This window comes from Anarrhichthys ocellatus, unplaced genomic scaffold (assembly GCF_004355925.1).
Source record: "Anarrhichthys ocellatus isolate YVR2014 unplaced genomic scaffold, GSC_Weel_1.0 scaffold12, whole genome shotgun sequence".
Taxonomy (NCBI): domain Eukaryota; kingdom Metazoa; phylum Chordata; class Actinopteri; order Perciformes; family Anarhichadidae; genus Anarrhichthys; species Anarrhichthys ocellatus.
Window position 1 is genome coordinate 6669124 of NW_022280042.1, and position 15405 is coordinate 6684528.

General features: G+C 49.6%; 1 protein-coding gene across 1 annotated transcript in view; it reads right to left on the bottom strand.

Moving 5' to 3' along the window:
• The window catches only part of pard3ba (par-3 family cell polarity regulator beta a), a 126251-nt gene that overhangs the window by 83074 nt on the left and 27772 nt on the right, over positions 1-15405 (bottom strand). The window contains exons 5-11 of the mRNA XM_031852147.1: positions 13178-13260; positions 10312-10398; positions 9959-10084; positions 9377-9840; positions 7857-7996; positions 7552-7680; positions 1372-1626 (exon numbers count right to left, since the gene is read on the bottom strand). Coding sequence (XP_031708007.1) covers positions 1372-1626; positions 7552-7680; positions 7857-7996; positions 9377-9840; positions 9959-10084; positions 10312-10398; positions 13178-13260 — 1284 coding nt within the window. The remainder of the gene's footprint in view (positions 1-1371; positions 1627-7551; positions 7681-7856; positions 7997-9376; positions 9841-9958; positions 10085-10311; positions 10399-13177; positions 13261-15405) is intronic.

A 15405-nucleotide genomic window follows, 5' to 3' on the forward strand; every position in this document is an offset into this window, starting at 1 on the left:
CACACACACACACACACACACACACACACACACACACACTATTAATATCTTCACTCGTCCAAGTTAGCAGCTGCATGTAATTTTAAATTTGTTTTCTTGAGCATAATCTTTGATACGCTCGTATGACAGGATCAGGGGTGAAGTCAAAGAAGATTTTTTTGTTTTGGGGGGGGGGGGGGTTGTAATTGAGGCCCCGGGCCCCCGACGGCAACCAGAACTATTTAATGGAAATAGGTTAGATCTCTCCTCATCTCCTCCCTGTTGTGTCCTGCTGTGCGATAGTGTGTGTTTTGACTTGGGGGACGCCCGGGTCCCCTCCTCTGTACCGGTCCCTTAGCTGCTTTTCATTAGCATGCATCGACATCCAGACGCCCTCGTGTGTTGTGTTCCCGCTGAGTGTCTCCACTTTTTTATTTTTTCCCCCTCCCTTATTCCGCCTCTTTTCCGTCTCTCTATTGTTCGTCCCCCCGTCCCTTTTCTCTCGCACGTTCACCCGCTGTCTCCCTTTCAATGGGTTGCCCTCTCTCTCCCTCCCTCGCTGCTGTCCGTCTCTCTCTTCCTGCACGTCGTTCTTCCTCTTATGTGGTATCTCGTCCCAGAAACCTGTTTCGCAGCCAGCCAGGAGATCTTGCTGGGCCATTCTGTCGGAGCGTTATCCGCATCGGCAGCTGTCGGAAAAACTACTTCTGAAGGCACTTCGGGGAGCCGTGGCCAGGCCGCACTGATCCCAGACCAGCCGTTTATCTACAACGTCGCACTCGTCGACGTGCGCTGCAGATCTGGAGCAGTGACGACGAGTTGTGATATGTGGAGGGGGGGAGGAGCAGATATTGAGGCCAAGTGGATGAATCTTCAAAGTGCTGAAACGGGATGTTTCTTTTCCTGACGCACTCCCAACTTGAAGTGAGTGCTGAGTGATAAAGATAAGGCGGCTGCAGCGCTGACGTGACCACTTGTGGGGTCAATGAGGGTCAAAGGTGGAGGGTGGGGGGGAGGGGGGGGTCGCTCTGGCCTCGGAGAAAGACAGGAAATGAGATAGAAGGAGCGAGAAGCGCAAAAAAAAAGGGAAGATGAGGTGAGAGGAAACAACAAAGAGAGACATCACAAAGAACCCCTGATTAGTATTGTGAATAAAGAAAACTCAAAATGCTCCTATTGCTCTATTTTTAAGGAGCTCTTTAAAGCACCAAAATGGTTATTTTATGGTGAGAACCTAATGAGGCCTTTCGGGACTTTATAGAATGTCGAAACACAGGAGTGAGATGTTTCACTGCTGTGGTGTTTCTTTTCTTAAAGGACATGCTTTAGATTTGTGCTGTCCACTTTAAAAAGGTCCCACATTGTAGATTTCCATGTCTTTCTTTATTGATAATAAAGCAGATGCACATAAATTAAAGTACTATATGAATACTGTGAACGTATCAAACTGCTCCCCTCTACCTTGTAAGCGGCCCCTCCGTGGATGATGGACTTGATGAAGATGCCCAGGTCCTCCCCGGTCTCTCTGGACTTGTTGCCCTTCAGGCTGACTCCCAGGCCGGCCGACCCCGATTCATTGAGGGGGATCTCGTACATCAGTTGCTCCCTGCCGTCCTCCAACACCAGACTGCCGTCATCCTCCCCTTTCTGAGAGACAGGAAAAAAAACAACAAGCATTTGAGACTTTCTACCCCAAACTTCAGATCTCTCCAGACAGGAAGCGCCTGTTCGTACACACACCTAACAGCTACTTTAGATAATAAGGGCTGCGTATGATCTCTGAGGATTGAGGTAAGAGCACCATATCTAATGCACTGACTGATAATGCACGCTCCTACACCAGGCTGATTATTAAGAAAAAGGAGGGAGAAGGAAAGAGAAGAGAGACGGATTAACGAGTCAGATGGAAGAAGAAGGCTGCGGGGAGGAACAGGAACAGGAAGAGAGGAGCAGGTGTTGCGCACTGGAAAGAGAGATGAAGGTGTAGCGAGGAAAAGAAGAAAGCTACTGTAGAGAGGTTATTCCATTTGGAGATGAAAGGCGCAGGCGGAGAGCGAGCCATTTCTAAAGGAAACATAATAACCTTTTCATACCTCCTCCTGGAGCACAGTGGGGGAGGAAGCAGGAGGAAAGGAGCAAGAGGGGGGAAAGGATGGAGGCGCAGAGGAGCATTTAAAAGTAATAACCCATCCCTGAGGTATACCCGCTTCCTCACGCTTTACATTTCATCCTAATCTCTCAATCTTACTGTACGTCTCTCCCTTCTGCGTCCCGGCTCTCAATTTCCCTCTCTCTCCCTCTCTCGACATCTTTCACCCGCTGCCATTTAATGCGAGGAGAACGACCGCGGCGGAGGCGACAGGATATAAGATGGGGGGGGGGGGGGGGAGAGACAAAAGGCAACAAGAGAGAGAAAAAGGTAAATGTCTGTCATTTGAGGATGGCAAAATGGAGAGCGGGAAAGACGAGCCAGGTTCAGTCACCCGGGGAAAAGAGGGCCCGCGGAGGGGGAGTCGCCTCAACAACAATTTCATCCAAAAAGCCAGATTTTCTATTTAAAGAGGACGGATGGAAGGTTACGGTGTTTGTCTTTTTCTCCTCTGGGTGAGACTGAAAGTAGCTCAGAAGTTCATTCAGGTCAGGAAGTTCAATAAAAACACAAAAAAAAACCTCATAAAAGCGGGAAAAAAAAATGTCAAAGTGGATTTGGGAGGAATATGCAGATCCCTTAACGCCAGCCCTTCCGGTTGTCACGGCTTTAAAGATCTGAGTGCTCTCGCCGGGATTGCAGGAGCCTTACATCAGGCCCCTCAGGAACCTGTGCTCACGCTTCCTCTGGAGGTGGCGGTCCAATATATAAACGACAACCGGCGGCTCCTGATGGGGGAAGATGTTTTCGAAGCGCCGGCCCTTTTTCCCCCCGCCAAAGGGTTCGTCAAATGTGTCCTCCACTGTGGTGTTTCGCTCTCGACCTCAAATCCTACTGGTGTCGGCGCTGCTCGGCTTCGTCTAGGTGCTTAATTAAAGACAGATGGCGGATGCAAAGCGACAAAAACACTCGCAACCTTTGCGAAAACCTTTAAAATGATTTCTGGCTCGCAGCGGGCTCTCTTGAGGACAGTCCCCAACGACGGCAGTGGGAAGTCAATAAAGCTTCCGCTTTTGAGACGTGCACATCATTTCAATTGAAATAATTCTGTAAACTATAGATTAATAAACATATACAACACCTATGGGGCCCCCTACTGTCCCTAATACATCTACTCCTTCACCCTCAAGTATAAATCCAGAATCCCTGAAGTCCTTCCCATTGGCCCCAACGTGTCTCCTTCTTCACTGAGGAGTCCATTGTGTCTCACACAGACTGCTAATCGCCTCCTATTCAGATCCTTGATATGACAACAACAAGCTGCGGCGAGCGAAACAACGAGTCCTTCAAGCATCCCGGAATCTATTTTCTGTTTCAGTGCAACGCAAGGCTCTCAGTCAGGGCTTATTTTTAAATCAACAAGGCGTTTCAGAGCGCCGTTACTCAAAACCGGAGGAATTACAAAGACGATCCGCTACTTCCTGCGTGAGAGACACTTGAGAGGACTCGGGCGGCAACCTGGGAGGTTTTTTTAAATACCTCTTTGATCGAGCTGCAGCTACCTTGGTTGTATGTGCCAACGGTGCCTCACATCTTGGAAAATACAGTGAAGCCGCATCAACTGAAAGTGTTTATTTATTGTATCCGATTGTGATCTATTTACCCAACCAAGTGGATCTCAGTGGTGGTCCAAAAAGCACTCCCACCCTCTCTAGTATCCCCTCTAATGCCCTTCCCTTGGGGGCAGATTGCATCTCCAGGGTGGCTGAGACCCTTTGGCTCCGCTCTGCGACCCCCACTATTAGCCCTCAGCCATGGCTCTTTAAGCTTTTAGCCAGGAGGGAGACCACCCTCTTCAACACCCAAATGAGGAGACAAAAGGGAGCTTTTTTTCTTACCCCAGGGTGTGTGTGGGAGGGGTGGGGGGGTGATACACCGCGATTACACACAGAGCCTTTTGTCGCTGAGGATTTTTAAATGGGGGGTTTTCAAAGCGGTGGGATTAGCGGTGAGAACGACATTCAATTAAGATGAGATCTCCCCGAGCTCGGCGGCGACGACGGAGCTGCCAATTAATCGCCTTAATGTCTGCCTCCTCGCCGCGTTACACCTTTACCTCACAATGGAGAGAAAGGGAAAGTTAAATGACTGATTGAGGGATAATTCTGCTGAGTTTTCTTTTAGGGATAGGGGGGGGCAGGGATAGTGAAAAGGAAAGACTAAAACAGAAAGAAAGAGAGAGAGGTGGCGAGGGATCGACGAGAGGGGACAAGCTGCCTGACGACCCCCCCCCCCTCCTTCCTGTGAGCTGGCCTAGGCTTGCCGGCAACAGAGGGGTCAACCATGTGCAGAGCGACCCCTCCATCCTGTCCTCGACGTTATTCTGCAGAGGACACACTCTCTCTCACACTCTCACACACACACACACACACATACACACACACACTCACACACACACACACACACACACACACACACACGACAATCTCCCTGATGTCATGAAACAAAACGAGGCCCCGCGACGCCGGAGAGGCAGAAAACGCTGACAGAAGCTAAACTGTGATTGGAAGTTAACGCTCTTTAATTACCGGGAGGGTGTGTGAGAGCATGTATCCTAATGAAGAGCCTAATTCACCAATATTCCTTTGACTGAAGTAGACATCAATACCCGCCCTGTTGAAACGAATCAATCAGCGGTTCAGCCGGTTCCTCTAAAGGTCCACTTTGCTCGTACAAGGCGGATAAAAAGAGATTACTGGTATATGAATGCTGGAGCAGAGAGCATAAATGTTGCAAGGGTGGCAGCAGGATGGTGCAGCCTTTTAACCAAGACAAACCCCCCCCCGGTTCAAACTGCTGTGTCAGCAAATGTCTGTTCTACTGGAGCGCCATTTGGCATGCATTTATTCCTTATCCTCCAGACTATTTATTTATTGAATAATGAATTGCAACGACTTTGGTGATCCACCGACTATTCACAATCATCTTCAGGTCGCCTGAAACTAATGACTTTCCCTTCAGCGTCGGCTGTACTTTGTGTTTAGTGCTAATTAGCAAGTGCTAGCTGGCTAACACACTAAACGCTCACCATGTTAGCGTCGTAATTGTGAGCATGTCGCCTCACAGACTTCCTTTGTTCGGTTGGTTTTTCCCTTCAAGCCTTTAAGCGACTGATCTCATAAAAATCTTTGGATCGGTTCTTTCAATTAAAAAAACGAATGAGCACACCTGTCCGTCTCAACGGTCAACGCGTTGCGCGTCGATGGGATTAAATGCAATGCAAGAAAGCAGGTTTAACAGGAGAGGTGGCTAATGAGGAGAACATGGGGCAGATTCCCCCTCGACAAACTGCCGTGATTAGAGGAAAGACCGGCATGTTTCTGAGAGTAAAAGTCTTTCTTCTTGTTGCAGTAACTGTGAAACCAGATCAATCAGTTTCAGGTTGAGTCAGACGTTGGGTTATCCAGCTAATAAACATGTTTACGGGTTTTTCAGGTTGCAGACAGTAACGAGATGTAAACATGCATGTTGTACTAATTAAACTAGATGAGCATTTGCAGAGAAGCTGGACAGATGAGACACAGAAGAGGCTCTTCCGGGATTAAACCCACAGAGCAGAAGCAGGGGGGGGTCTTTGCTACCGCACTGCAGAGCACATCCCAACAGGTAAATAAGCCCTGCTTACTGATCGTGTCATAAATGCCCCCAGATATACTTCTCTTTAATTAAAATAAGCCAAACAAACGCTTTCAGCTGGAGAGAACGTTCCAAAATGAAACCATGATATGCAATAAGCTGGTATTGAAGTTTCAGCCAATTAATCTCAGCAGCTCCTTAAAAGTGCAACCGCGATAATGAACTGCTGATTTGCATCTGATTATCTTTGTTTTTTTTTTGTAATAAATATGACCGGAATAATGTGGACGCTTATAAAAAAAAAAAAAAAAAAAAAAAAGCGGCTTCTACGAGATATCGCTCGAAAACATTATAAATATTCATGAGCACCCACACTGAGTCAGACGCGCACACGGACACGCAGACGCACGCCTACGCACAAGCGGGTTTCTGTACCACAGGCGAAGCAGATGGCCGCGTCCGCCGAACGCACCGCCATCGTGGTCGCATCTTTTTTGAGGGCCGCTCCTTGCTGGAGCTCCACACACGGTGCATCCCCGCTACAACTTAAAGAGTCGAGCAATTAAAACCTGCAAGGGAGGAAACGAATCTGGATTGTCCAGTAAGGTGTAGATTTTGGAAAGGTGGGGATGTGTTTTTTGTTTTGTTTTTGGGGGGGTTTGCAGTTGCATAGCTTTCACCTTTTGTTTGCACGCGCTCATTTGGCTACTTTCATTGCTGAACTTCTGCTCCCCTGCATAGTTTCTGCAGCTGTGTCTTTATGTAATGCTTCGCTTTTTGAGGGTCTGCACAGAAGCTCTGGAGGGCCTGTGTGTGGTGCGTGTAAATATACATATGTGTGTGTGTGTGTGCTTAGGGGACATCAAACCGACTTTGAGGTGGAGGACTGTGCTGGAGATAAGGGCCAGATCTCACGGGGCACCGACAGCTTCAACAGCCTCGACAGAGACAGGAGTGAAGGCTCTCTCTCATTGCACCCCCCCCCCCCCCCCCTCTCTTTAAGTCTCTAATGCCCAAATACAAGCAAGTGTTAGATGAAGACTGTAGAGGCTCATCAAAGTGCACTTGTTATGCCAAGACTGCTGGGCCATTAATGAGGGCAAACTATTTTTGGAAGCAGTAACTTGGCTGTTTAAAGATCGTGTGATGTGTTCGCCTGTGTGTGTGTGTGAGAGTTTTTTTTATCAAGGTGTTTAGGAGTTTGTGTGCATGAGTTTGTGTGCGCAGCCTCGCTCGGTGTGAATATGCATCAGTCACTACAAAGCCCTGCGCGTCTTTCTCAGAGCTCTTTGAAGCAGCGGCTCGGGAATAATCAGAATAACCGCTGAGGACAGAGGGGAGAGGAGAGCGGGGCAAAAAAAAAAAACATTATTTACTGCGAGCGGGTGAATTTCAAGGGTGGGGGGGGGCAGCTGGCTGCACGTGCGTATGTTAAAAAGTGTGTTTATCCAGTGAGGCACGGTCAATGCAACCTCTGACCCCCATCAGCCGCTGCAGGTAAACGGTCACTCAACACCCGCGGACTATGCCAGTGCATGTTTCCTGCGGGGGGGGGGGGGGCGTCGTGGGTTTGTGTGTGTGACTTCCTGTGGCATCGCTGTGTCAACAAAAACAGAGTGGGACAGGAAGGCCGGAGTGTGCTGTGCGTGTGTTTACGGGCAAAAAAGAAAGAAAAAAGGTTAGCTCCTTTGGGAGAGGAAAAAGGAAAAAAAAAAAAAGATGAAGACGGAAAAAGAGCGCAGAAGCGAAGACCACCACGGAAGACAAACGATCAGCAGAAATGACCAAAGAAGAAGAGAGACGTGGAGACACTGTGTGAGGACGCTGTGTTGTTTGAACTCTCTTACCAGCTCCCGTGGCAGGAAGACGTCCTCCTGCCGTGCCACCACCATATATACACTCTCTCCCTGCCGGGTGCTGCGCAGCATGGCCACCAGCTCCTCCTGGCTACGGCCCGCCATGTCCACTCCGTTCACCTGCGCACACACACAACGAGAAAACACACACACACAGTATATTAAAGTGCGGTTACTCGGTTTAACCAGCAGGTGAGCCACGCGGCTCAACTTCCTGCTGCTAAACGGCGATGTTCCTGTTGTTGGTGGTTTGGTCCTCGGCGGGAGGCTAACGGGCCCCCGAGGTCAAAGCTCACCTCCAGGATGCGGTCACCCGGCTGCAGGCGACCATCTTTAACTGCTGCGCCGCGCGCCAGGATGCTCTTCACCAGGATCGGTCCCGGCCCGTGGACCGTGGAGTCCCGGGTTACCACGGTGAAGCCCAGACCCTCGTCGCCTGCGGCTGGGGGGGGGGGGGGGGTGACAAAGCAGCCTGCGTCACGGTTGTGCATCAGAGACATCAATCCCTCCTGGGCCAGACTTCAATTTATACATTTTATTACTTTTAATTTAATTTTCCTTCACGTCCCCCTGCTCTGTTACTTTTCCCTCTCTCCTCTCCTCTCCTGGCTTAAGCATCTTCCTCCACATTAACTACTGTTTAAGTGGCTGTTTTCCTCTGGGGGAGGGGGGGGGGGGTTTGTTTCCCGGCTCAGCCTCCGAGGCACCGGGAGAAGGCTTCTCGACGGATTAGACAGTCTCTGCCTTTAATTTCACGTGTGAGCAGGCCGAACGGTAGCTGATGATGGGAGGTAGAGGGAGACGGTGGGGGAGGAGGGAGGACAGGGAGAGAGGAGAGAGAGAGAGAGAGAGAAAAGAACCTGGGAGATATTATTCCCTTCTCCAGCTTCCGTCCCTGGGGAAGCGACGCGATTCCCACAAAGATTTTCCTCGTGGGTGTGAGCCTGCGTTTATCCGTGTGTATACATTTACAAGTGTGTGTGTATTTCTGAGGCCACACACACACGCACACACACACGCACGCATGAGCCATCAACCCGCAGCCCCTCCAACCTCTCTCCCTTTTTCACGGCCTCACAAGCCCCAAGCCATGAGTGAAATGTGCCACGCTCCGTGTGTGTGTGTGTGTGTGCAGGCAGAGTAAAGCCGGCGTGGCATACTAAAGGCGGTGAGCGATGCTATCTGTGCTCCAAGCTAAGCCTCTGCCTGCCCTACATTAGCGCACCTAAACCTCACCGCCTGTCAATCACGGAGCGAAAGAGCCTGTTGCCAAGGGAGAGGGTGTTAGAAACCCCATAATATCCTCTGCTCTGATCTTGCATCAGGTGAAAGGGATGGAGGGAGACAGGGGGAGGGAGGGGAGGCAATTCTAACAAAAGAAGGATGGAGGGGAAAGGTGAAGAAAATGGGTGGGATGAAAAGGTGCGGGGGAGAGAAAGAAGCTAACAATAAAACAGCGGTAAATAGATCTTTGAGCCGGAGCCAGAGAGTGTGGAGCCCAATTTCTTCCGTCCTTTCATCTGGCTCTCTTCTCGCCTTTCTCCGGGCACCTGTAGCAAGTGTGTGCGCGCGGCCCAATTACAGCGATCCTTTTCAATGGCCCGCAACACGACAGGTTGCTAGAACAGAGCCCATTCACGGTCCCACAAACCTATTCCAGTGCTATCGACACGTTTTGCGGGGTTGATAGATAAGGCAGCAGGGACGCCGGACTGAGTCGGTCTGGGTTCAAACCAAAAAGTAAAACATTCGAACAGTATGTAAGGAAAAAGAAAAATCTTCACAATGGAAGCTTTATATGGGACTATTTCTTTACCTTTCTTCAGGTCAATTTTCATCTTCTTGCCGCCCTTTCTGCCGGCAGGGTTGGTCAGGCCAGGAACAGGGCTCCTACCGGCCAGGGGGCTTTGGGTCCTGGGTGACGGGGAGGAGCTCGCCCCCCTGGCCGGAGGCATGGGAGAGACTCTCTCCAGCGAGCCGCGCCCAGGCTGGAGCTCCGGCGACGGTGTGTTCGCCGCGAACGTCTCCGCCGTCTTGGCCCGCCCATCGGGTCGCCTAACCTCGAGCTTGCCGTTGGCGTCTTGTCTGGGTTCCGGGTCGGTTTTGGCACGGGGCGCCATCGGACTCCTCGCCTTTGCATCGGACTCTTTGCCGTCGGCAGTGAAGAGCTGACCGATCAGTCTCTTCTCGTAGCGAGGCTTGTTGGCCGGGGGGAGGACCTCCAGGCGCACGGAGGAGGAGGAGGAGGAGGTCATGGCCTGGCGGAACACTTCCTGTGACCTACGGATGGAAAAGGAAAAAATAAATAGGGAACGCAGAGACACCTGCACTCTTTTGTGAGAGGAGCTGTGGAAAGACAGAGAATTTGATTGGTTGATGGCTGTGCTGGCGATCTTACTGCACGAAGGTCTTGTCCTCGAGGGGCGTGTCATTGATTTGCACGATGCACTCGTCCTGCCGGAAGATATTCTCCCTCGCGGAGCGGCTGTTTTTCTCGATGCCTTTAATGTTCAGGCCCAGGGTCCTTGACACACACACACACACACACACACACACACACACACACACACACACACACACACAGTGAATATGAATTCGTGGAGGTAAACACACATATGCCAACGTTTGTGCATGTCTATGAGTCAACATTGCCATCTGCCATCCCTTATGAATGTCTGATTGATTACAAGTGGATGTGGTGTGGAAGGAGAGTGTGTGTATGTGTGTGTGTGCATGTGTGTGTGTGCTTACCGTCCACTGAGAGAGGAGCAGTACGGGATCACGTGGATACCCAGGGGTCCCCAGTCAGCTGGAAACTCCACCACTTTCGTCAGGGTGCTGTCAACCAAACACACACACACACACACACGGACATCTTGAAAGACATATTGAAGGTGAGGATGTACATGCATGCGATCATGACAACATTGCGCACACACACACACTCCGAGCCTTTCTATGTGCAAGCTCTTCAAAATAAATGAGAGTTTTCCTCCGGGCTACACAGATAGGGACACAAATGAGCTTACAGGTAGTCCTGGCAAACATCAGAGGAACATGGGTGGGTGGGTGGATGCTCGGGACGCAGGTGGCTATACTTCAGCCTTTATCTACCCGCGCTCTCAAGCGCCCAATGAGGTTGGCCGACAAAAGAAAAGACAGCGGGAGATAAAAGAGAAAGACGGATGGAGGAGCATGATGGAGATGAAACAGAATGTCTCTAATAATCCCATCGGAGCCCCGAACCGGGGCTTTTAACGGCAGATAAACAAGGCTTTTAATAGCGGACGGCTAAGAGGGGGGACCTGCATGATGGGAGCATGACGGAAGATCACAGGAGACGGGAGACGGGGGGGGGGGGATTATACTTTGTTTTGAAGTTAGAGAAATCATGTTCTCGGTCGTATTTGTTGTTTTTGCCACCAAAGAAATTCATCTCAAATGTGTGCCGTAGCATCACATCCGTCCAAATCTGCAGCATTGTTCTTCCAAGATGTTATACATAAAGATGTTTTGGATATTTAAGATATTCACTGATGATGATGTTTGCTTATGGAGGCCATAAAGAGGGACGTGTTTCATAACAGCATGAAAAGTTCCCGGTAGTGCTTTTAATGATCTGTATGTTTTGACGAGGAGATGTGGGAATATCGAAACACTGACTGGTTCTGCGAGAAGGTTTCGGGGGAACGGTCCAAGAGGAGCGATCTCAGGCGGAGGCCGAGAACAAAAAGGTAAAGTTTAGCTTTGAAAAAAAGAAGTGATGAAGCGTCTGCGTGATATAAGAAAAGAAAAAGAGAGCAAGTGTGAGAAGAAAAGGCAGTAAAGTTCAAGGTTTGTGTGCTTCTTACGCCCAAGGACTCGCCGGGATTATTATAAAACACACTCCTCCGTCACTGTCACCCCTGCTCTCGCTAACATCGGCCACGGTCGCACACGTGCTGTACACACACACACACACACACACACACACACACACATCCCAATTTGCATTCTTATTGCTGCATCTATTGCGTGCTCACAAACACCATCAGTCACATTCCTCCAAATTGAATTCACAGATACACACATGCATTTGATTTACATCTGTTAGGAGAACGCGGTTACATCTGAATTACACATGTGCACAAGCCAGGAATTTGCATGCACAGGCACACACACACACACACACACACACACATTGTTGTGATGGTAAACAATCAAAGCAGGACAGCGTGCACACGCGCAGGTACAAAGCCGGTCCTGAGCGATGTATATGTACTCGCACACTTAACACCTCAGTCCATTTACATTCATATAAAAACAAACAAGCTCATCAGAGGCAGCCGTAGCTTGTTAGCGCCGCGCTCTAATATGCAGAATAGCTCCGCTCAACCATTTTAGCATCCCGCTGACACAAACACAAACACAGTCGTTCCGCTGGAGAGAGGGAGAGAGGGAGACAGTGGGACGGATGAAAAGAGCAACGAGGAGTGAGACAGATGGAGCTCCCACTCCTGGTTGACTTCCTCCACATCAACGGAGGTCGAGGCCACCTAACAAACTCGCAGGGGCCCGGGGACTCGCTGAAAGTGTGCCCCTCGCTCGCTCACCGCGGCTCCTTCAGCTGCCAACCATCTGTTTACAACCCATCGTTGGGAGCCGCGCCTCCGCCGAGTCCCGCCGCTGTACCGTAAGAATGCAGAAGAATCGCCATCTGTCACTGCGGACGAGTCTGTTCCCTGAGACTCGGGAGTCCTTTTATTTATTTATTTAAAAGAACAATCTTCTCATCGGGAAATTATTTTCTACTTCTGTCACGGGCTCGCTGGTTCGAGAGACGGGGCAAAGGGGTCGTTGATGCAGGAGTGAGAGGGAGAAATGAAGATAAAACTGCATCATGTCAGAGGTGCCCAAAAATAAAAGGCGGAGGTTGGTGAGATGTTAACCAACATACAGTGTGCACAAATCCAATCATGCCACTAACTATTCTCCCCTCATAGGGATCAAAGGTCAACACCCTGGATGTCAATTAAATTACAACAGTATCATAAAGAATAATCAAGAGGGCCAGATAAGACTGCAATAGGGAATTCTCTACAACTTCTTCCCCAACTTCAAGAGAGCGATGTTTGTCATGTAAATGTCGCCTTTGGGTGGATCCCCGGGACATTACACGCAAGGACGGGTAACAACCAAACATTACATCTCAATTATGCTCACAATGAATGGGATCAGTCACATGTAGACGGACCAATCACGCGCGGGAGTGGGCGGGACCGCTGGCGTCCCAGCGGGGCTGAGAGGACTTTTGATTAACCAAAGGAAACAGCAACATATCAAATCAACAGTGAAAATCATGAGGTGCAGCCCTGCTACTTCACACATTAATGTCCGTAACCTCGTCTCCAATAAAAACTGAATTGTGGGTTGTATTTACATCTTTTTGTCACACACACACACACACACACACACACACACACGAGAGCGTTTAATCCAGTCACAATGTCAGGCTGTCAAACAAAGACTGGAGCGTTAATCCCAGTCTCCAACACTGCGGCGTACCCGGCTACAGTGTGATCTGTAAACACACACACACACACACACACACACACACACACACACACACATTTCTTACCTATAGTTTGCTTTGCTCATCTTTGCGGGGGGGTCGTCTGTGTGCAGCCGGTCCAGAGCTCCTTTCAGCACATGGTTGATTTCCTGTTAAAAAAAACACAAAAACCATTCAGTCAACATGATAACAGCTACAGTGACAAATTAAGAGTGTCTACATTTACACACACACACACACACACACACACACACACACGGTAAACAAACAGTAGCCGGTCTGCGGATACGAGGAGGCCCGTCTCCAATTAGCAAAACAATCTCACGCCGCCATCAATCACCTTTGCAGACGGCGAAGAGAGAACGACCGACCGGACGGCGAGCTCCCGACCACGCGCCACTGTCCTTCCTTCCCTCTACGTATATGTATTTCTACCCGTCTACCTCTCCCTCCCCCCCTCCCTCCATCCCTGCTCTGTGTCAGGCAAGGCTCTATTTTTAAGAAAAATCAACAACCCCAGGGAATATGAGTTAAACAAAAAAAAAAAAAAAAAAAAAAGGGAAGAGGGAGAGAGAGAGAGAGAGAGAGAGAGAGATGTCGGAGGAAAGGAGGAAGACGGCAGCGTCAAACTGTTTCTGAGACGCTCGGACTTACTCGACGAGTGGGAGAGAGACATTGCCCCAAATCGTTAAAGACAAGAGGGGTGCAATTAGGTCCTTCTGCCTTGTCAATTTCATTGTGTCACCAGTGCTCCCGCCCACCAGCCCGCTTCTTAGCAACCCCCCCTCCCCACCACCACACCCAACTCCCCGACGGACCCTCTGTCACACGCAGAGTAAATATATACGCTTCACAACACACACACACACACGCACACGCATATATTTCCTGCAAATGTTAACAACACGTATCGACTCTGCAGAGCTGCAAACACAGAAATGGTGTATTTATGAACACACACACACTCACACATGCGCTGCCTGCACAAATAGTGACCCACTTATCTGGGCAGTGTGTGAGATTACCCCACAATAGAGCATGTGTGTGTGTGTGTGCAGGGGCAGGAAGATGAGCTGCAGGCTCCATTGTTGCTGTGCATCTTCCCGCAACGCCGTTAGTTACCGGGCTTCTCCTCCTTTGGTACACACACACACATATATACACACCCACACACACACACATCCTCCTACCATGTGAGTGAGCTACTACAGTACGCACACGTGGTACAATAACATGAAAGCCCTTTTGTTTTGGTTCAACTACACACACACACACACACACCTTTCTGTAATGCTTTAAAAATGAAGGGATCTAATCCCAGATTGAGAGCGCTCCTGTTTATCTACACATTAAAGCGGCAGCGCTCCTCTGTGGGCGCCCCCGCTGCATGGTGCTCGGCCAATCAGCTCGCCCCGCTCGCTGCTCATGCCAACACACAAAAGGAGGAAGCATCATTGCCGAGTGGGACGGTGAAGCCGTAACCCTAGAGTGATCACACACAGCACATCGCATGGTTGTGATTGGGTATAACTATGCTAATTTTCATGTTTATTGTCATCGTGGATGTTTTCATTCGTCCACATGCATTTACCTTTAAACTACATATTTCAAGACATACATGTAGTGCAAATCAGGTACTGTGTTGGCTCTATAAAGCCTCTTTCCCACTGGACAAAAAACCCACTAACATCTGGCTTTTGTCTGCAGTGGGAGAGTTTACGATCCACATTTATTCCCAGGACAAATGATTGTAGATTGTAATTCATCGGCAGATGAAAACATGACACCGGGGTAGACGCACCAATCTCCCTTTTCCTGTGCCATTATCACTGTTTACTAACTCTGTTTTCCCGTTAAAAACCCGCACGCACGCGCTCATCCTGGTGAAAAAAACGGTAAAACAGCACCCAGCTCTACCAGTGGGACTCGTGCTGCTGCTTCAACTGACACTAACCCCCGTCTGCGCTCACACATCAGTTGACACTTCAATTTCTTGAACTCGCACTCGAAGTGACAATAAACACGTTCAGCGTCGACTCCTGCACTTCAACTCCTATCAGCACTTTCACTTTAGCCGCTACTCACTTCAGCGCCATCATAACCACGTCTTCTTTCAATGCTTCAACTTAAAACAAGTGGCGAATGAATACGGTTCAAATTGAAGACATTTAAGCTGTGCGCCGCCATACGCGTTTCTGTCGGAGGTGTGAGTGACGGGGCGCTGTGCACACCTATGAGAGATGAGGTGTTTGTGTGTGTGTGTGTGTGTGTGTGTGTGTGTGTGTGTGTGTGTG